Genomic DNA, 19,910 nt, shown 5'->3' on the forward strand with positions numbered 1-19,910 from the left:
CTGTGATCACTTCCACACCTTTAGGCCACACACCAAGAGCCTCACTTCTGCCCCTGCCTCCACCTTCTCTTACAGCTCCTGCTCATCCAGGAAAACCACCACCAAGCACTGGTTCCATAACACCCAGCACTAATGTGGTTCAGTTAAAGTGCGGTGTGAGGTGTGTGCTTGTGGGGGTGCCAGGGCACCTGGGGGGTATGAGGCATGGGGGTGTGAGGCAGGGTGCTTGTGAGGGGAGTGCGAGGGGTGTGTGGAGAGTACTTGGGGTGTGTGTGGGGTGAGAAGGGTGTGTGGAGGCTGTGAGGGGTGTGTGAAAGGTGTGTGTGGGACTGCGTGCGGGCTGTGAGGTTTACCAGCCCCGTAGTGCTGCGGGGTTGCAGGCCCCCGCGGGCTGCAGCGGGTCCCCGGCGGAGGCTCCCGCACTCCCCGGGCCGAGCTGTCCCCCGGGAGTAGCGCACTTACTGGCCTGTGCGGCGGGGTGCTCGGCGCCGCGCTGGAAGGGGAAGCGGAAGAGCAGCTTGTTGCCGCGGCTGCCCGAGCTCACCAGGATAACGCTGATGGGGCTGGTGCTCTCACCCATGCCGGCGCACCGCGGTACTGTACGGCCCGGCCCGGCACGCAGGAAGGCCGCCCGGCGCCGCTGGCTTCCGCTTCCGCTGCCACCAGCGCCCGGACAAGGCGCGCGGCTGCCGGCGGGCGGAGCGGGGCCGGAGGAATGGAGCTTCCCGGCTGCGGGCTGAGCTCTGGCGTCTCACAACCTCGATCAATCCAGCGCCCCGCAGCCCCGTCCCCAGTACAGCCCAGTGCGCCCAGATCAGCCCAGCACCTCACACACCCTCTGCCCAGCGCTGCCGTTTGTCAACCCAGTGTCCCCCATTCAGACTTGTACTTCCATGGACACCGCTCCCTGTTCCACGCATTTCCAGTTTATTCCAGTGCTTCACGTGGCTACGGGCAGATCAGCCCAGTGCCCCCAGCATGTCCCAGCGCCCCCAGTTCAGCATGATGGACCTGCAGCCACAGCGCTAGCCCCGGAGCTGTCACGCAGGCGCTGCTGGGGGCTGCTCATTGCCATTGGCCTCCATGGGTCATTTGTGGCCTTTCAGCCATCTCAGACTTCTGACATCTCCAGAGTTTTACTGAAGTCGTTGCCAAACAGCAGCGTGAGCTTGTCCCTCCCTAGCAACTCAGTCATTACTGGGTGCCCACAGGAGGCAGGATGCCAAAGTCTGAATCTTGGACCCCCACACTCATGGAAAGGCTCACTTCATCTTGTTTCTCACGTTCATTGCTGATCTCAGGGCACTTTACAGCACTAATACCTTGTGGTCCCTGATAATTTACTCCTGGCTCTAGATTAGTAAAGGTAACATTACTTCCCCTGGCAGCTGTCTTGGTACCTTTGTCTTACTTTGTCTTTAATCGAGATCAAAAATTATCGCAAATTACAGAGAAGATGTCCTGGGTTTTGCTCACAAATTCTTCTGTACTTGCTTGCATTATTTAGACATTTGAACACTCTGAGATATCCCCACTCTGGATTTTGCTCTGCGGTTCCCCCCAGGGACACTGCACAGAGGTGGTGGCTGAAGAGGCAGATGAGCACACGCAGCACAGGTGTAATCTGCAGGGCCATTCTCTGCAAGGCCAGCGATAACCATTGAAGCAAGAGAAGATGTCACAGAGGGGAGAGAGTGGTGTAAGGGAGATTAAAGAGCAGCCGTATTATCACAGCAGAGCATTCCTCATGCACCAGTACTCAGCAGCTACATTAAAAGTCCCCAGAGTGTCTGTTTTGAAGCATAATTTTACTTTCTTAATCAATTACAGACATAATTGTCTTTCCAGCTGTTGGAAGCCATAGTTAAGTTAAAACAAAGTTGCAAGTTCTCTGAACACTGTCAGGAAATTAAAGAACAAAGCCAGGATTTAGATTCCACTTTTAAGATTTCCAAAACTTAATGTGCCCCAAATTTATCAGAATTAGAGCAAATCTATGTGCCAGTTTATCCACAGGATTTCCCCATATGAGGGAGACAGTGCCCAGGGAGAATACAGACCCGTGTGGAAAGTTATCCCTGACCTCACGGTGGTGCCATTCAATTGCTTGCTGGATTTACAGTCAGGGCTGATGGAAATTATAATCCTAATTTCATAAGGAGCAAACAGTCCTGTTGCTCATTTCTGCCATTTAAAATGAGAAACTCTAGCAGCCTGCTTTTGGGACATGATTAAAACAGACCTATGTTAATACTAAAAGTCACCTTTGGTGACATTTCACAGCTTCATGACAAAGATTTATCATTTTCCCAAGGGTGGACATTGTGCTATGGGTCTGTGAATCATAACTCTGAGCAGCAGCAAGAAAGGAAGGCAGATCTGGTGAGATTTCCCAGAGGACAGAGCTTCAGTGTCGATCCAGTGACAGAGGAACACCAGCACCTATGTTGTCCAGCTCCTTGCATTGCTGAGGCCAGGTCTGCCATGCCTTACTATCCTGAGGGCAGCTGGAGCACTGGGATGGAGGAGCTTGGCTGAGGTTCATGCAAGGATAGAGATGGTCACTCTCCATGTCACATCGTGGGACATGGCTGAGGGTCACGCTTCTTCCACCAGGCACATTCCTAAGGAGTTCCTGCAATTGTTCCCAGTGCAGCCCTGATCCTGGGCAAGCAATGATCTCCTTCTAGCAAACCACTGTCATCCTTTGTCTTCTCTGTCTTTTGTGACAGTGCAAGAGTATCTCCCAGAATTCATAAAGATTTCAGTGACAGTGAACCCTCCACTCCAGTCATTGTGCCTGCATAAACCGTAATCCTGCAGCCATGGAAGATCAATATTCAGGTTAAACAGTGGGCAGCAAAGTAGGAAGGAGTCCTGATAGTCTGCCTTATCCCTGGGTATATATGGGCCACAGTCACTTCACTCGTGTGTTGACTGAGTAACCTCTGATTAAAAGCATTCTCACTGAGGAGAACTTGGAACACAGCCATGCAGCAGGCAGTGTAAGAGGCAGCACTTTGGGGAAGAGACAGAAACGTTGAATAAATGTATAATTAACAACATCTTTATTTTCAAAGTAATTTTTCTATGGGAAAACTGCAAGTTTTTGAAATGTGTGTAGCAAGGAATGGTGAATACAGCCTTGCTCAGTACCTCCATCCATTTAGGCTGCATGCAATGAATGTTGCATTGTCCTGTGCTCTGACTGAAGGATTGCTGCCCATGCCATCAGAGGCACTTTCTATTGGAAACTGCACTGCATCTGCATAGCCAGTTAGCTCTGATTTTTCAGTGCACATGTATGGCATTTATCAAAGGGAGGATACACAAAGAGCACTCTGATAATTTTCTTTATGGTAAAGTGATTGTGCTCACTGGGTCTGGGGTGAGTCCCCTCTTGTATCCCCTCTGAAAGTGAGGCACAGAGAGAAGCAAATTACCCAGCCACCCAGCCAATGGACAGAGGGCTGAGTGAGGAGGGTGCTGTGGCACTGAACACCATCTTAAATTAAACTGCAGATAAGGTGGTTGGCCTCCGCAGAGGTGATGATAATACAAGATCACCGAACCCAGACAGACTTGCAGACTAAAAAGTATCGAGTGCTTTGCACCTGCCCTTTGGGAAAGTCCAAGGTTTCTCCTGCTTCGTGTGACAGATGCCATGCAGAGAGCCTTCAGTTGAGAGCCCAGTGGAAAGCACAAGGGGTGGCTCAGAGCCCTTCTCCAGGTGCCACTTACCCTGGGACACTGGGGTTACCAGAGGATACAGCAGCCACTAACTGACCACATCCATACTGGTTCTCTAGCACCACTGGTTCTTTCCCACCTGACCCCAGGATGCAGAACAGCCCCAGGAGCATGGGGTCTATTTGTAGACCGATGTATCATTAGATCCCTGGAACCCTCTTAGGATTCCTCTTATCGGGACAACTATGTCTGGGGAATACCCTCTGTAGCAGTCAGTAGCATTGCTGTGAAACACAGACACATCTTGTTGAGGAATCTGGCTTACACATAGCAACCTTCTCTGCACAAGCATGCAAGGCTATTTAGGCAGAGAACACTATCTGACCTCTCTGACTGTATCAGCCAGCTTTCCCTGCATGGCTGCCAGCACTCAGTGGTGATGTGTACAGCTGCTGTAGTTTATCAGGGTGGCAGAGAGATTTACCTCTGCTTCATGTGCTGGCAGGATATTCATTTCAAGAGGTTCAGCAGCGACCATCTCCAGTAGAGTATTTCTTTGACACTTTGCCCACTTATCTGTGATTACAGACCTGTGCTAGTCTTTCCTTTGCTTGTTTCGTCCTTCACCCATCAAGAGCGCCCGTGCTCTGAAGCTACTTGTCACCTGTCATGGGCTCAGGCTTTCCAGTGCACGTCCACCATGTAGCACAATGCATGCCAGCACCGGCTGTGGTGCTATTTTACAGTTCCAGAGATAATTAACAGCGATCACACAGCTAGAAATCAGAGGTGTGTGGTATAAGGCATAAGCTCTCTCCCTGTAACCATAGGCATCGTAACTAGTGATGCTGTTATAAGCACTATTAATTGCAGAGTGAGTCCCTAATTCTTTGCAAGAGGCTGGCAAACTCAAGTCCTGGCAGTGCTGAAGCAAATGGCAAAATCTCCACTTATTCCCACAAAATCTGGCTTCACTCCCCCTCTAAACAATACTGCATATCTCCCAGTCTGTCCTTACCACTATTTAGGAATCATTTCATAGGAAATAATGTGCCACATGGCACCCACATATACTGGAAGTGTATGATGTGGCACAGAAAACCTCAGGGTCTTGTGTTCACACCTGTGAAAAAAGTGAGAAATATTTCTCTAAGCTCCTTAGCATGCTTGAATTCCATATACTCTTTAGCTTAAAGATGTGTCCTAATGCTTCATCAATGAAATTTTCCAGCATTATCTCTCTGTTCATGTATCAATATGTGTCCAGACAATTTCTACAGACCACACGGACATTACGTTAAGAAGCAAGAAGCTGATAACGCCAGCAAGCAAAGAGGCCAGTGCACTGACCCTTGCAGAAACAGACATGGTTTTGCGAGGAGATAAGAGTCTCCCACCTCCATGGGTGGACCTCTGGAGTGACCAATGAGTGTGGACAGGCGCCAACGTCTACTCTCCCCTTCCTCTTTATAACCAGGGCTGCTAGGGTGATGAGTCCAAACCCACTCTGAGCGTCCATCGCAAGGAGACTGAGCCCGCATCTTCCTGCACGATGACGCTGACTCAAGCTGACAAGGCCGCCGTGGTCACCATCTGGGCAAAGGTGGCCACCCAAGCTGATGCCATTGGGGCAGAATCACTGGAGAGGTAAGTCCCCCCAAACTCCTCCGAAGAGGGTGCCTCCTCTGGCTTTTCTATTAGAATGCACCTCGTGTAAAACTTGCACGAGTGAGAGCACACCGGGACTGGTGAGAGCTGGTGGATGATATCTGTGTTGTTTGGTATGTAATTATATGGAATTGTATCTGTGCTACAAAATGCTTCAAAATCTCACAGCAAACCATATTTTTCTAAGCAATTTTATAGGTTTATTTCTCATTACAGCAATTCAGAATAATTCATAGCCAGGAGCCCTGGCAAGGAATTCAAAGCCATTCATATTCAGTCCTGAAACAGGGTTATCACTGTTCGGAAATGCACTTAAAGTGGTTTATTGTACAAGTGATGTGCTTTCTCTTGCAGTTTCTGGACATTTAGAGAATAACCATCCACTAAATTCACTGGGTACTCATGTTTTATTGTTCCAGCGATAAGTAACAACCTGTTAGGAAACAAGGCAACTGGACCCCTCGCATGAAGTATAGTGCAGTAATCCAAAATTCATACAAATTAAGGAAGCTGGCACTAAAGGAATAACAGCCTGGAAGTTATTCAGAAATTGTTATTCAAAGTGTTATTTACAGCTCAATATAAAGTACTGTGGTACTCCTTCCAGTATTCTGAGTACCATTCGTATCAATTCTGGTTCATTCAGCTTGTATTAGTTTGAAGGTCCTGCAGACTGGCTTACAACGTAATATAAAAAATGTAGTAATAATTTGTGGGCCATTATTTATTTAAAGCAAACAAAAATACATTAAGTTCTATTTTTTTTTTGCATGTCATTCTTCTCTAGTACATACAGATTAGCCCACTGTCTAATCTGTAGGTACTGCAGAAGAAGGTTCAGAGAATAAAGACCTTCCTGACTGAACTTCTGTAGCTGGCAGGTTTACATTGCACTTGCTCTGAGGTTTTGCCATGTCATGCATGCCATTTCCACTGCTCAATCTCATTCTCATGTTCTCCTCCAGGCTTTTCTTCAGTTACCCCCAGACAAAAACCTACTTCCCTCACTTTGATCTCAGCCAAGGCTCAGCTCAGCTTCGTGGTCATGGCTCCAAGGTCATGAGTGCCATTGGGGAGGCTGTGAAGAACATTGAGGACATTAGAGGTGCTTTGGCCAAGCTCAGTGAGCTGCATGCTTACATCCTCAGGGTGGACCCAGTGAACTTCAAGGTGAGTGAGCACACAGACTTTCAGGGATGAAAACTGCTATCACAGAATAAAAGACCGTATATAATTTTGGCTAATGGCAGCTCGATCCCTGTCTGCACTGTGCAGCCTTGTCAACTCATGTTGCTGCTTGTTCTCCAGCTACTTTTTAACCTGAGATTGGACCTTTTAATGAAAGATCTGGTCTAGCTCCTATGCTTTGTGTTAGACAGATTCAAGTCTCTGTTGCCTTTGTTGTAGTTTATGAATCTCCTTCACACATCAGGTTTTATCACCTGTCTTGAACAAAGTCTTCCAAACATTTCCATTTGGTTGCATTTCCCTTTGGTGTGGAAGAAAGGAAGGGGCATTTGGAAGATAGAGTGGAATCAGGCAGTGCCTTTTGCCCTACACCAAAGGCAACTCTGCTTTTTTATATATAACATCAGGCAGCAGTGCTATCTAGCTGGGACACATACTTGTCATCCCAGAGCATACTGTGACCAAGACCCATTGCAGATCCTTAGACTAACATCTGTTACTGATTATGATGGATTTCATTCTGTTTTCCCTTACAGCTCCTTTCTCACTGTATCCTGTGCTCTGTGGCTGCTCGCTATCCCAGTGACTTCACACCAGAAGTTCATGCTGCATGGGACAAGTTCCTGTCCAGTGTTTCCTCTGTTCTGACTGAGAAGTACAGATAGACGATCTACAAAGAGGATGAGGGATGCACATCCATGGTGCACCCCAGCTGCCAGACCCTGGGTTTTTCATCCCTTCCTATGCAGTCCTCTCAAATTCCCTATGCAGAGGCTCAGTCATCTGCAAAACCCAATAAATAATACAAATGTGAGCTAAAGTCTCTGTGTTTTCATCTCCATGTGTTCTACCTGCACTTGACTGTTCTGGCAGGGGTGCTCTGAAATTTCTACACAATATGAAAGAAAAAATACTAAACATTGTAAATTCATTTAATAATTAATGTACTAATGAGTTCATATACTAATTAATGTACTAATGAGTTCATATACTAATTCATGTACTAAGCTGTGTAAATTCAGTGGGAATAGCATAACATAACATCATAACATATTCAGTGGGAGTAACCTAACATTGAGCAGAAGCTCCTAACAAGCTACAGTCCTGTGATTATTACTGATCACCAAGGCCTATCCCCCAAAGACTGTTTCCAGGGTGATCAGGAAACAGTCTTTTACCCTGCTGGGCTATTGAATGGATCCAGGCTTTTTTGTTTGACATATCCAAAACCTATCACAGCCTGGTGTGAAAAAAAACTGCATTGCCATATATTGTGATGTGCCCAGAGAGATGGTGAGCATTGTCTTCTCATGCTCCTCTCCATGGGGTATGGGCAATGTATCCGATGTGCTTCATGAACACCTTGGGCTATCACACCTGCTAGACAGGTTTGGTAAAGGGACCATTCCCTCAGGTTGGCATCTCTTGTTTTTATATGTGGAACTTTACAAGCATTTGAAATTTGGGAATACCAGTGGCCACTGCAGATCAGTGTTGATGGCATTTCTGGGACCACAGCTTTCCAGGGTTTCTCTGAAAAGAAGTGACAGGGAAAAGAATGAAACTGATGGTCTCTCTGGAGGGCACAGGGATCCTCCATACATACCTGTTGTGGGTTAACCTCATTGGGCAGCTAAGAACTACATAGTTGCTCATTCACTTCTCCCCCTCAATGGGATGAGGGGAAGAGGAAAGGAGGAATAAAAGCAAGAAAAGCTGGGGGTCACAATCAATCAAACAAACAAGGGAACATAAATAATGGTTTCATAAATGAAAGATAACTGGCAGAAGAAGGAAGAAAACAAAACAAAACAGGCAATGCAAAGGCAACCACCCACCATCTCCTGAGGGCAGCCCAGCGAGTTCCTGAGCCAAAAAGACGGGTAAACCCCCAAAAGCTCCCTGACCCCCCCTCTTTTCCGTTTTATTGCTGAGCATAGCATTGCGTTGTATGAAATACCTCTTTGAGTAGTTTGTCTCATCTGCCCAGTTTTGTCCCCTCCCAGCATACTGCACACACAAAAATCTATTCCTTGGCAGGGGCAGAGTGAAGAGCAGAGATGGCCTTGATGCTGTGCAAATGCTGCTCCCTAAAAGCTGGAAAAACAGTGTGTTATCAGGGCTGGTTTGGTCACAGATCTCAAGCACAGCACCGTATGAGCTGCTGTGAAGAAAGGTATTTATCAGGGTACATTTACTGTCTGTGTCTCTCTCAGAGGACTCCTAACATAAAAAGGTGTGTGCAAAGTCTTAAGCACACTCTGATCAACAGCCTGGGCTAGCACTGCAAGCTGTGGTCCTCATTTCATTTACAAACTGTAGGGACTGTGTTTGAGCAAGGGGGAGAGAGATGGTGTGGAAGGTCTGAAACCACCAAATTGCTCCAAATGTGTCACCAAGTGTACCACAGCAGTTTTAAAATGTTCCGCATTTGTGGGTCTCGGGTAACCTGAGCATTTAAATCCACAGCTTAGGTGCTCATCAGCATCTGGTGTGTCCCTAACCCCAAAGCTATGCCAATGACTTCATACAGAGGCTGAGTGAAAGACGTGACCATCACCATCCACCTGTGGGATGTCCCAGAGTTTACGGTGAGAGGCAGGAGCACACACCAGGGTGGGAAGAAGAGAAGAAGCCCAGGCCTGACAAGTATCACAGAACAGACTTTGGTAAGAGCATACACCAAAAAAGAGGCTCTTCCCCAACCCAGGTTTCTCTGGGCTGCTAGAGAGATGGTGTTTCTCATGGCAGATTCCCAGCACGACCCAGGAGAGCTTGTCCATGGCTCTCTGCTTCAGGCAGAGAGGGGCTGGAGGACCTGAGGAGCCAGGGACATGTGTGGGACCCACCCCAACACATGGCCCGCATGGCAGAATGGTGGATCTCAATAGGAGGCTTGTGGATGTGCTGGCACCCTCGGGACATGCCCGTGGCTGCTGCTAACCATGGGGTAGCACAGCTGGGTGCTGCCTCCAGCCGCAGCCTGGTGTGGGGCTGGTGCAGGCGACAGGGCAGGGCAGCCGGGGCCCCCTCAGGGCTGGGCCCCCCAGGGCAGTCAGGGCCCCCCGAGGCAGGGCCCAGTGCTGCACATCCAGGGCTCCCCTCGCCCCTCGGCACCGATAAGATAAGGCCAGGGCGGAGATGCCGGCTGCTATAAGAGGCTGGCCCCGGGGACACGGCTGCCACCGAGAGCTGCCTGCCTCTGCCAGCCGCCGCCATGCTGACCGCTGATGACAAGAAGCTGATCCAGCAGGTCTGTGAGAGGTCGTCCAGCCACCTGGAGCAGTTCGGCACTGAGGCCCTGGAGAGGTGCAGGCCGGGCCCCATGGGCAGGGGGGCAGGCGGGTGGGAGCCCCACGGGGGTTGGTGTGGGGGATCAGTGGCACTGACCATCCGGCTCCGGCAGGATGTTCATCACCTACCCCCAGACCAAGACCTACTTCCCCCACTTCGACCTGCAACATGGCTCTGACCAGATCCGCAGCCATGGCAAGAAAGTGGCGACCGCCTTGGCCAATGCTGCCAAGAACCTGGACAACCTCAGCCAGGCCCTGTCTGAGCTCAGCAACTTGCACGCTTACAGCCTGCGTGTCGACCCCGTCAACTTCAAGGCAGGCGGGGGACAGGGGACCAGGGATAGGGAAAGGGGGACAGGGGACCAGGGATAGGGAAGGGGGGACAGGGAACCAGGGATGGAGGAAGAGGGACAGGGGACCAGGCATAGGGAAAGGGGGACAGGGGACCAGGGATGGAGGAAGAGGGACAGGGGATGGAGGAAGGGGGACAGGGATGGGATGGGGGAATATGGTCCACAGCAGCGGTGCTGAGCCTTGTTTTGTCTTGCAGCTGCTGTCGCAGTGCTTCCAGGTGGTGCTGTCTGTGCACCTGGGCAAGGACTACACCCCCGAGGTGCACGCTGCCTTCGACAAGTTCCTGTCCGCCGTGGCCTCCGTGCTGGCCGAGAAGTACAGATGAGCTGCCACCCGCACACGGGTGCCATCAATAAAGACACTTCTGCTGCAGCACTATGTCCGTCTGTGCTGGGGCCGGGGCCTGGGGCAGGATGCAGTGTTGCAGTCGTCACACCAGAGGGAGGGAAGGAAAGAGGGAGGGAGGGAGAAGGGGAGGGAGAAAGCTGCTGGTGAGGCTGGTCATGATACAGGGGAGCAGCACTGGCCATGGGCTTCCTGGATGCCCCCCCAAGGCCCTGCCTGCTTCCACCCTGCCCCAGCATGGGATGTGGCTGATGCTGCTGATGCTGGTAGCAGGAGCCATGGAATGCAGCTCAGCCTCTCACCTTGCTGTGCCTGCATCCCTCGGGGGGGGCGGAAGGAGAAGAATGACTGCTACTGCTGAACCCAGGACAGTATCCAACCTTTATTCCATACCATTCATGTCATGCTCAGATCCCACATTTTTCAATATACCATCACTCTTGTCTCATATATATATATACATACACACACACACAAAGAGAGAGAGAGATCATTCCTTAGTGCATGGACCCCCAATCCCTATAAATCTGTTGAGTTTATTCTGTTGAGTTCATCTGGTCCATGATGTCGGCCTCCATCTCATGTAGCAGTCTTTCAGAGCAGGAGAGGCTGTGTGCAGTGTTGGATTGTTGCCTGCTGATGATACCGCAGAACTCACCTGGTTTCATCAAAGCTCATTCTTTGTTGGGATGATGGTTGGAGGAAAGTCAGGGCCAGACGTTGGTGACCTGAAGACATCTAGTTGGTGGGCTAGAAAAGTGCTACATAGCAGGCAACAGCATACAGTTGAGTTCATTGGCTGTTTTCCCCTAAAATCAAATCCCCTTGAGGTATACATCTGACTTCCCCATCTTCCCACGATACCCACCAAGTATATCCAGGTCCCTGAGCAAAAGCAATCCAATGAGTGGGTTTGCCTTTACCTGAAGCAGGAATGACCCAGACTGTCTTCCCCAGCAAATTCTTCATATGCACCACGGGAACTTTGTCCCCCTCTACAATATGTAAAAGTTCTGACTGGGCTGGGCCAGCCCTGTTGGCAGATGCTCTGGTGTTGACCAACCAGGTGGCCTTTGGTAAATGTGTATCCCGATGTTTGAAAGTCCCACCACCCATTGCTCTCAGTGTAGTTTTTAACAGCCCATTTTCCCAGAGGCTGGTGCATGGCAGGGGATGTGATATACCCACTCAATGCCATGCTCTTTGGCCCAAGTGTCTGTAATGTTGTTCCAGATCCCATTGTCTGACTCAATTCTCTCTGGGGTGCCGTGTCGCCACAAAATCTGTTTCTCAAGGCCCAGGATGGTGTTCCGGACAGTGGCATGGGGCACAGCGTATGTTTCCAGCCACCCGGTGGTTGCTTCCACCATGGTAAGCACATGGCGCTTGCCCTGGCGGGTTGGTGGCAGTGTGATATAGTCAATCTGCCAGGCCTCCCCATATTTGTACTTCAGTCATCATCTTCCATACCAAAGAGGCTTTAACTGCTTGGCTTGCTTAATTACAGCACATGTTTCACACTCATGAATAACCTGGCCAATAGTGTCCATTGTTAAGTCCACCCCTCGATCACGGGCCCATCTATATGTTGCATCTCTGCCCTGATGGCCTGAAGTGTCATGGGCCCACCGGGCCAAAAATAATTCACCTTTGTGTTGCCAATCTAAGTCCATCTGAGCCACTTCAATCTTAGCCGCTTTATCCACTTGTTGGTTGTTCTGGTGTTCCTCAGTGGCCCGACTCTTAGGTACATGGGCATCTACATGACGTACCTTCACCACCAGGTTCTGCACCCGGGCAGCAATATCTTGTCACAGTGCAGCAGCCCAGATGGGTTTACCTCTGCATTGCCAGTTGCTCTGCTTCCATTGCTGCAACCACCCCCACAGGGCATTTGCCACCATCCATGAGTCAGTATAAAGTACTGGCCACTTTTCTCGTTCAGCAATGTCCAGGGCCAGCTGGATGGCTTTCATCTCGGAAAACTGACTCGATCCACCCTCTCCTTCATCAGTTTCTGCAACTTGTTGTCGGGGGCTCCATAAAACTGCCTTCCATTTCCAATGCTTCCAAAGTAGTGGAGGGGCCCACTGGACTAGATACTTGCCCATCCTGCCCCACACACCCTGCCACTCATGACTGTCAATCCTTGGGGAAAATCTCTTGGTGGTCCTCCTATATCGTCATCTAATCCTAGATAAGACTTGAGCTGGACTCTGCTTAGCTTCCACAATTGGACAAGATTGGGCATTTTCAGAGTGATGTGGCTGTAGCCAAAACAGAGAGAGCATAGGCAGCAACAAGCTGGTTCCCAGCAAGAGGAGCAGGGTGCTTTCAAGGGCATTGAAAGGATATTCAGGATCTTTAAATATTCCAGAATCTACTCCCACTGTAAATAGTCTGGTGGAGGAGCAGAGGGTGTGAGGGAATGTCTCCTTCATAGACTGACCACCCGAGGGGGGAAAAAAAGATGCGTAATTGCTAAACACAAATATTATATACCTCCCAAAGTATAGAGGTGATGACCACACTGGGAACACAAACCAGCCCAGATTCATGATCAATGAGTCTATTGTATTACAAGTCATTGCCATGAAGTACAGCAAAACAATAACCTTAGCCCAGCTGATAAACAATAAAACAGCAAATACCATCTGCAAATAAGGTACGTAGGACATGCCGAAACTCTGAGATCAAGAGCGACAATTTGAGAGCCAATAAATTAGCATTGTGATGAGTGACTGTTAATCCGAAACAATAAATGCTTATCACAAATATGATTAGACACACTCTGGTCAGATCTGTCATTATCTCAACCCTTCACACCCCACGTTGGGCGCCACAAAGAACTGTCATGGTTTAAGCCCAGCTGCAACCCGGAACCATGCAGCCACTCACTCACTTCCCCCCTTCGTCCGTCCGTGTCCCCCCCCGCCCCGGAAGGATGGGGAGGAGAATCAAATGAATGTAACTCCCAAGGGCTGAGATAAGAACAGCCCAGTATCATAATTATATAATAATAATGATAAGGGAAATAACAAGGGAAGAGAATACAACCACTACCACCTTCCAACTGATACCCAGCCTGACCCGAGCAGGGATCTGGGCCTTCTGGGTGACTGCCCCCAGTTTATATACTGGGCATGATGCGCTGTGGTATGGAATACCTCTTTGGCTAGTTTGGGTCAGGTGTCCTGTCTCTGCTTCCTCCTGGCTTCCCCTCCTCCCTGGCAGAGCTTGAGACTCAGAAAAGTCTTTGGCCAGACTGAGCAGCAACTAAAAACATTGGTGTTATCAGTGATGTTCCCAGACTGAAAGTCAAAACCACAGCACTTCACCAGCTACTAAGAAGGAGAAAAATTACTGCTACTGCTGAACCCAGGACTGTTGGGCTAAATCAAATGTCAAATCCCCTTGAAGGATTATCTAGGGGCATAGGATGAATCCTCCCTGGCTCCGTCTATCACAAAGGTTGCTTAGGACTTCACTGGGGATGCTGTGGGAGCGAAATGCCTGTATGAGCTCCAAAAGCAATCAGACAAGTTCATAGACTGAAAGAAGTCCACTACAGACCATGAAGTACTCTGTTACTGGACTCAAGCCCCTGAGCCACAAATCCCCACTGACACCCAGCCTGGGTGTGTGCTCTTCCCCTGGCACGTGGACAGGGTGGCAGTGGGGCGGGCAGAACTGCAGTCCAGCACAGTGCAGTGGTTTCTGGGGTTTGGAGCCTGAATTAAAAAGCCTACTGGATTCAGATCACAGCTGATGGGTTACAAGAAACTAAACTAGCCCTGGGGCTGCTCCGTGTGTGACACCAGAGGGAGGAGATGAGCATTCGTGACGGGTGGGAGATGGTGCATCAGGAGAGCGGTGCCCACAGTAGCCAAGTGCGAGCAGCAGTGGGGTGCTGGATGGATTGGTTCCCTGGACTACACTCACCCATGCTCCTGCGAAGGCACTCATGAGCCCAAAGCACTTTCCCTCCATCCTCACACATATCCTAGCCTACATCCCTGAGTCTTCATGTCCATTTACACCCATCCATTTATCCTTGTGCCACTAGTCTGAAGGGCTCTTCTGCCTTTGCAGTTTGTCCCCTGAAGCATGCACGTCGCTGCCCCCACAGATGTTTTCCTGGTCTCTGCTTCCAAGAAGATCAGCCCCCCCATCCCCCTCCCCACCCCATCCTCCCTCCTTCCCTGCTCTGAAATGGTGCCAGCTACAGCTAATCTCCCCCAAACACAAATGATAAGAACCATCGGCCATGGAGGAAACACGGGTGTGAACTGTCCCCTGCCTGCCTGCGCCACCTCTTGAGCCTACTGGAGGCACCTCAGGCCCTCTCACTGTCCTCATCTTCCTCATCTTCCTCACATCCTCATCTTCCTTGCCCTTACTGTCTTGCTGTCATCATTTGGAGCACACAGGGTTTGCCAGGGCTGCTGGGCCCTGCATGCCCTCCTTCCCTGACTGTCAGCTCCTCCTGCCAGTGCTTTCATCAGTGCAGGCACTGACCCCCATGGTCCTACAAAGTGTTCCCCCTTCCCAGGATTCAGGGTCACCGGGTCCCTTGCAGCACTGAGACCAGCACAACACATGTGCAGGAGAGAGGGCTGGAGTAGGAGAGCCCCATGACCTGTGTTCAAAGGGATGTGACTGGGGTTCAGGGAGCAGGGGGTGAAACGGGAACACACTTTGGGTTACACTGGTTTGAGGTGCACTGAGGGAACAAGAGCAGAAGGTTCAGTGGGGCAGCATGGCTGAGTGGCTGTGTGTACAGGGGCCACGCTGGCTGGCAGGGTGTGTGTGAGCAAGGATGGTGCACGTGCAGGGGCTGTGTTAGACGCAGTGTGTGTATGAAGCAGTTCACATGTGTGCATGGAAGCTGTCTGTCTGTGCAGGTGCTCGCGGGTCCATGTGTGGGTTCTGGGGTGCTGGGCAGGCTCAGTCTGTGGGGCACGGGCACTATTGAAGACCCAGCCCCACACTGCTGTCCTCACCACCCTTCCAGCACACATCCCGGCTGTGCCAGAGCTACTTGCACCTCAGGGGACCTCAGCCCCGAACCCAGCCTTCGCCTGGAGGGAGGACACACATTGGCTGCGCCCGTGCCAGCGCAGACCCTAACCTAAGCCTAACCCCGCAGTCAGCCTGCGCCAGAGGGCATGGGCCATCCCGCTTTCGCTGTTGCTGACCCACATCTCAGCTGATGCCAGGGGGCAGAGACTCCCCCGCCGGGCCCGGTGCCGGTGCGGTGCCGCGGGGGGAGCGGGGCGCGGCGCTGGCCGGGGTCCAGCGGGGCAGGAACGGGGCCAGGAACGGGGCGAGGAGCAGGGCGGGCCGGGGGGCGGGCGGTGCCCCGGTACAGCATATAAGGGCGGCGGCGTCCGGCGGGGGCACCCGTGCTGGGGGCTGCCATCGCGGAGGTGTCACCATGGTGCTGTCTGGGAGCGACAAGACCAACGTGAAGGGCGTCTTCTCCAAAATCGGCGGCCAGGCCGATGACTATGGCGCCGAGGCCCTAGAGAGGTATGTGCCATCCCCCTTGTCATACCCTCTCCTGCCTCTCCTCCACTCCCTCCCATCTGCCCATGTCCTCTTGCCCTCCACAACTGTTCCTGTCCTACGTGTCCCTGTCTCATCTGTCCCTGACATCATCCCTCTGTTCCCCAGGATGTTCGCCACCTTCCCCCAGACCAAGACCTACTTCCCCCACTTTGACGTGAGTCCAGGCTCTGCTCAGGTCAAGGCGCACGGCAAGAAGGTGGCGGCCGCACTGGTCGAGGCTGCCAACCACATTGATGACATCGCAACTGCCCTCTCCAAGCTCAGCGACCTCCACGCCCAAAAGCTCCGCGTGGACCCAGTCAACTTCAAAGTGAGCAACTGGGAAGGGGTGACCAGCCTGACTCCCATCTGCAACCCTGTCCATCCCCCTCACCTCACCCCGTCTTCTCAACCCCTTACCCCTTCTCCTTTGTCTTTCAGCTGCTGGGCCAATGCTTCCTGGTGGTGGTGGCCATCCACAACCCCTCTGTCCTGACCCCCGAGGTCCACGCTTCCCTGGACAAGTTCCTGTGCGCCGTGGGCAGCGTGCTGACTGCCAAGTACCGTTAAGACGGCACCACGGCTAGAGCTGGACCCGATCCACTGCCAGCCTCCAACAGCAAGCAGACAAATGATCTGAAATAAAATCTGTTGCATTTGTGCTCCAGCCCTGGCGTCTTGCTCTAGTTCCTGCCTGCCGGGAGGGAACGGGAGGGATCTGCTTCGGGTCTGAACTGAGGTTCTCCCCTTCCAGGTGGGCACAGAGAGGAAATGGGCTCTGGTTTTGCTGTCTCTGAAAGGAGGCAGTGTTTGCGGGGTGGTGGGGCTGCTTTTCCCAGCTGTGGGGTCTGGGAAAAGCAGAGCATTTCCAGGTACTGTTGCAGGGGAGAGTGGCTGGAGTCTGGCCCTGAGCACTCTGCAGTGCCAGCCTGTGCTGGTCTTCGCACCAGTGCACCTCGCTGAGATCCCCTCTTGCCCCACCCGCCCTGTGCACCCCTTACTTCCAATTCAGGCTGAATCATCGGATACCATCTCCTGGAAGTGCTTGTGGGAGACAGTGGGGTACAGGGGCTCCCAGTGCTTGTGACCATGTATGAGATGGCACAGCGAGGATGCTCTGAGAACCTCCAAGTGCAAGGACATCTCTCTGTGCATCCCTAGCACAAAGGGCTGTGTGGCATCACTGGACTTTTTCCACCTAGTGCTGCACTCTTGGGGTGCTACTTTGCAGGGGCCCTGAGCTGACAGGCTGGGGGAGACTGGGAATGGGCACTGCAAGGGGAGCAGCCGGGACTCAGATAGGCAGCAGGGTAGGGGGTGTCAGGGCAGTGAAGCGGCACTGGGAGCACAGTGCTGTGTCTGTGCAGCCTCTCGCCCTTATCACAGCCTGCAGCAGGGCGCCTGCAGTGCAGGGGGCTGTGGGCTGATGATAAAGGAGACTGGACTCTCCTCCAGCCATGGGTGTGGTGGGAGACGCAGCAGCAGATAGTCGTGGGGCCACAGCCTGCCAGGTGCTGAGTAAGGCTGGGGGACTCGGTGCTGGGGGGAAGGTTCAGGAAAGCCTGGGGCAGCTGGTACAGCCATGACACAGAGCCAGGCTGAAGTTGCCACTGGCCCTCCATACTTGCCCTAGCCCTATGGGCTCCAGTCACCATCAGTGAATGCACCAGAGGCAGAAGAAGCCCCAAATGACTCCAGAGAAAGAGGGAGACCCTCCAGCCCTCAGGGTTTCTCCTGCAGAGTACCACAGGCATCATAACCCCACATGCCCACCCCACCTTGGGGCAGTGAGGAGAGGAGCAGAAAGCTGATCAGGGCATCACTGAGCTACCTGATCTACTTGTGCATGGAGAAGGGTTTTGGAGCAGGTCGCACCCTTCCAGCCAACATCATCCAGACACAACTCTTCTCCACAGAGAACTTCTGCTTTCTCTCTCAGGGAGAGAAGAGGTATGGTGGAGGGGTCAGGGCACAGGGGTATACAAGGCAGTGTGGTCTGGTGTGTAAAGCACTGGGAAGAGCCAGTATCAAATCCAGCACAGACTTGGGCTTCTCCAAACCAGGCCACAAAGGATCCTTGTGGTCCAAAGCACAGTGTATGCATAAGGGGCAAGGTGTAGGAGCAGTGAAAGGGATAGTATTCTCATGGAGGGGAAGGGGGTGGCAGTTGTCCTCACTGCCCATGACAGCCATTAGCTTCCAACAGCTCCCACGCCATGTTGTGTCCTCATGCAGGACACGTTGTGTTGCAGTGGGCAGTATCCTGCAGCACTTTCTTAGGGTTCTGCATGGCCAAAGAACCACTGAGCTCCCAAGGGCCGGGTGAGTTTTGTCCCAGCCATTTGTCCTTGCCGCCACAAGATGGGGACCTCAAGCCGTGGTGCTTTATCGGGGGCCTGCAGAGAATGCAGAGGTCCCTGCCAGGATGGGCTTTCAGCCAGCCCCAGTCCCGAGCACACTGGGGACACTGGTCCCATCTCAGAGGGGTGCAGGAGCCCTCCCCAGCAGCCCAGTTCCAGTGCTGGGTGCCCCAGAAGCCAGGCACCCCATGCATCCTGGCTCATAGCACAGAGCATGTGAGCCCCAGGCTCCCTTCATTGGGCATCCCTTGGTGGCCATGGCGCCATGTGCCCCAGGACACAGCCTACCCCAAGGGCCTGACAGGCTGGCAAGAGCTTCCTGCACCGTGGCTCTGCCTGAGCTAGTGTTCCTGCCTCAGGACCTGCAGGCAGCGCAGCAGCAGCGGTGGCTGCAGCACGGCAGGTGGCCGGTCAAACCTTCAGCCCCCCACTGTCCCGGGTTGGTTTTGCAGCTCCTATTGCTGCAGCCCCAGTGCTGATGAGAGAGGCGGAGGCAAACGCTGCATTGTCACAGCAGCGGCAGACAGAAATGGCAGCAGGTGACATGGAGGAGGTGGACTTTGGGGACAAAGCCTCCTGATTCAGGCCATGGCAGCGCTCAGGAGGCAGAGTCACAGGAGGCAGCTTCAGGGAAGAAGGAAGGTGAACATCTTCAGGTGAGACAAAAGCTGGTTCTGATGTCTCTGCTATCTGGAGACTTCTCTTGCCTCTTACCAGCACTCATTCCTGATGGACAAAGCATCTATGGTTCAGAGGTACCCAGAGAACACCACAGTATTTTGTTACACGATAGTCACCAAGGCAAGTGGCATTTCAGGGCTCATTTTTATTCAAAGAGGTGCAAAAGTGACAAGGGGAAAGAAGCCTGATGATTGTGACTTACCTGGTCACAACACTTTCATCAGTCTGTTGAGTGGTTGTAAACAGCTGCGTACAGGTAGCTCTTACCAGCGTCTGATAAACAGTCATGGCCTTAGAAAGTGCGTTCTGGAAAGGGACACAGAAATTCAGACTTCTGGAGGAGGTCAAGCATCCTAGGGGATTTTACCAGGAATTTCCCATTCAAAACTTAGCAAAGAAGCAGTGGGAAGATAGAGAATTAATTTCTTCTTAGAAGCTGATCTTAGGACACCAGGTGGGAGATCCTCTTGCTGGAAAGAGGAGGGGAAATAATCATGTGTTTTACAAACTGTTCTGTTTATACATCCTATTTCGGCATTCAATATTCCAATAGCATAAGTCACGATTGGTGCAACCTATAGGTCTTTTGTTGAAAAACTGCTGTGTAAGCAGTTTGCTTGCCATGCATTTGGACAGTTACTCTTTCCTGAATGTCAGATTTTCCATACTGAACTGATCTCTCTGACCTGTGTAGATCAGTTTGAATTTAACCCAGTGCTTTGGGGTGCTCACAGCCCCTCCAGCTCAGGAACATTTGAGAATTTAATAAGCACATTCT

At 51.7% G+C, this 19,910-nt stretch overlaps 4 protein-coding genes across 5 annotated transcripts in view; 3 read left to right on the forward strand and 1 right to left on the reverse strand.

Moving 5' to 3' along the window:
• Positions 1-649, reverse strand: part of NPRL3 (NPR3 like, GATOR1 complex subunit) — a 44,181-nt gene extending 43,532 nt beyond the window's left edge. For both annotated transcript variants that reach the window (XM_062639462.1, XM_062639461.1), the window contains exon 1: positions 463-649. In XM_062639462.1, the coding sequence (XP_062495446.1) occupies positions 463-580 (118 nt within the window). In that variant the 5' untranslated portion in view covers positions 581-649. The remainder of the gene's footprint in view (positions 1-462) is intronic.
• A 4,518-nt stretch (positions 650-5,167) lies between these two features.
• On the forward strand, positions 5,168-7,366 carry LOC134174472 (hemoglobin subunit pi). The gene is made up of 3 exons (XM_062639479.1): positions 5,168-5,337; positions 6,324-6,528; positions 7,083-7,366. Exons 1-3 carry the CDS (start codon positions 5,243-5,245, stop codon positions 7,209-7,211), a joined length of 429 nt encoding a protein of 142 aa, XP_062495463.1. The 5' UTR covers positions 5,168-5,242; the 3' UTR covers positions 7,212-7,366.
• Positions 7,367-9,634: 2,268 nt separating this feature from the next.
• Positions 9,635-10,568, forward strand: LOC134174473 (hemoglobin subunit alpha-2). Its single transcript, XM_062639480.1, has 3 exons — positions 9,635-9,855; positions 9,953-10,157; positions 10,393-10,568. Exons 1-3 carry the CDS (start codon positions 9,764-9,766, stop codon positions 10,519-10,521), a joined length of 426 nt encoding a protein of 141 aa, XP_062495464.1. The 5' UTR covers positions 9,635-9,763; the 3' UTR covers positions 10,522-10,568.
• A 5,345-nt stretch (positions 10,569-15,913) lies between these two features.
• Positions 15,914-16,758, forward strand: LOC134174460 (hemoglobin subunit alpha-A). Its single transcript, XM_062639439.1, has 3 exons — positions 15,914-16,073; positions 16,218-16,422; positions 16,533-16,758. The coding sequence occupies exons 1-3, from the start codon at positions 15,979-15,981 to the stop codon at positions 16,659-16,661; spliced, it is 429 nt and encodes a 142-aa protein (XP_062495423.1). The 5' UTR covers positions 15,914-15,978; the 3' UTR covers positions 16,662-16,758.
• Positions 16,759-19,910: the final 3,152 nt, after the last annotated feature.

The sequence above is a fragment of the Pezoporus occidentalis genome, unplaced genomic scaffold, assembly GCF_034315485.1.
Source record: "Pezoporus occidentalis ecotype Australia unplaced genomic scaffold, CSIRO_AGI_Poc_V1 ctg60, whole genome shotgun sequence".
In the NCBI taxonomy this organism is placed as follows: Eukaryota; Metazoa; Chordata; class Aves; order Psittaciformes; family Psittacidae; genus Pezoporus; species Pezoporus occidentalis.

Bases quoted from the DNA above. Each gene is read 5' to 3' on its own strand.
- LOC134174472 (XM_062639479.1), top strand. From the start codon at position 5,243: ATGACGCTGACTCAAGCTGACAAGGCCGCCGTGGTCACCATCTGGGCA. The intron at 5,338-6,323 runs GTAAGTCCCCCC...GTTCTCCTCCAG, and splicing joins GGGGCAGAATCACTGGAGAG to GCTTTTCTTCAGTTACCCCC. The intron at 6,529-7,082 runs GTGAGTGAGCAC...TTTCCCTTACAG, and splicing joins TGGACCCAGTGAACTTCAAG to CTCCTTTCTCACTGTATCCT.
- LOC134174473 (XM_062639480.1), top strand. From the start codon at position 9,764: ATGCTGACCGCTGATGACAAGAAGCTGATCCAGCAGGTCTGTGAGAGG. The intron at 9,856-9,952 runs GTGCAGGCCGGG...CGGCTCCGGCAG, and splicing joins GGCACTGAGGCCCTGGAGAG to GATGTTCATCACCTACCCCC. The intron at 10,158-10,392 runs GCAGGCGGGGGA...TTTGTCTTGCAG, and splicing joins TCGACCCCGTCAACTTCAAG to CTGCTGTCGCAGTGCTTCCA.
- LOC134174460 (XM_062639439.1), top strand. From the start codon at position 15,979: ATGGTGCTGTCTGGGAGCGACAAGACCAACGTGAAGGGCGTCTTCTCC. The intron at 16,074-16,217 runs GTATGTGCCATC...TCTGTTCCCCAG, and splicing joins GGCGCCGAGGCCCTAGAGAG to GATGTTCGCCACCTTCCCCC. The intron at 16,423-16,532 runs GTGAGCAACTGG...TTTGTCTTTCAG, and splicing joins TGGACCCAGTCAACTTCAAA to CTGCTGGGCCAATGCTTCCT.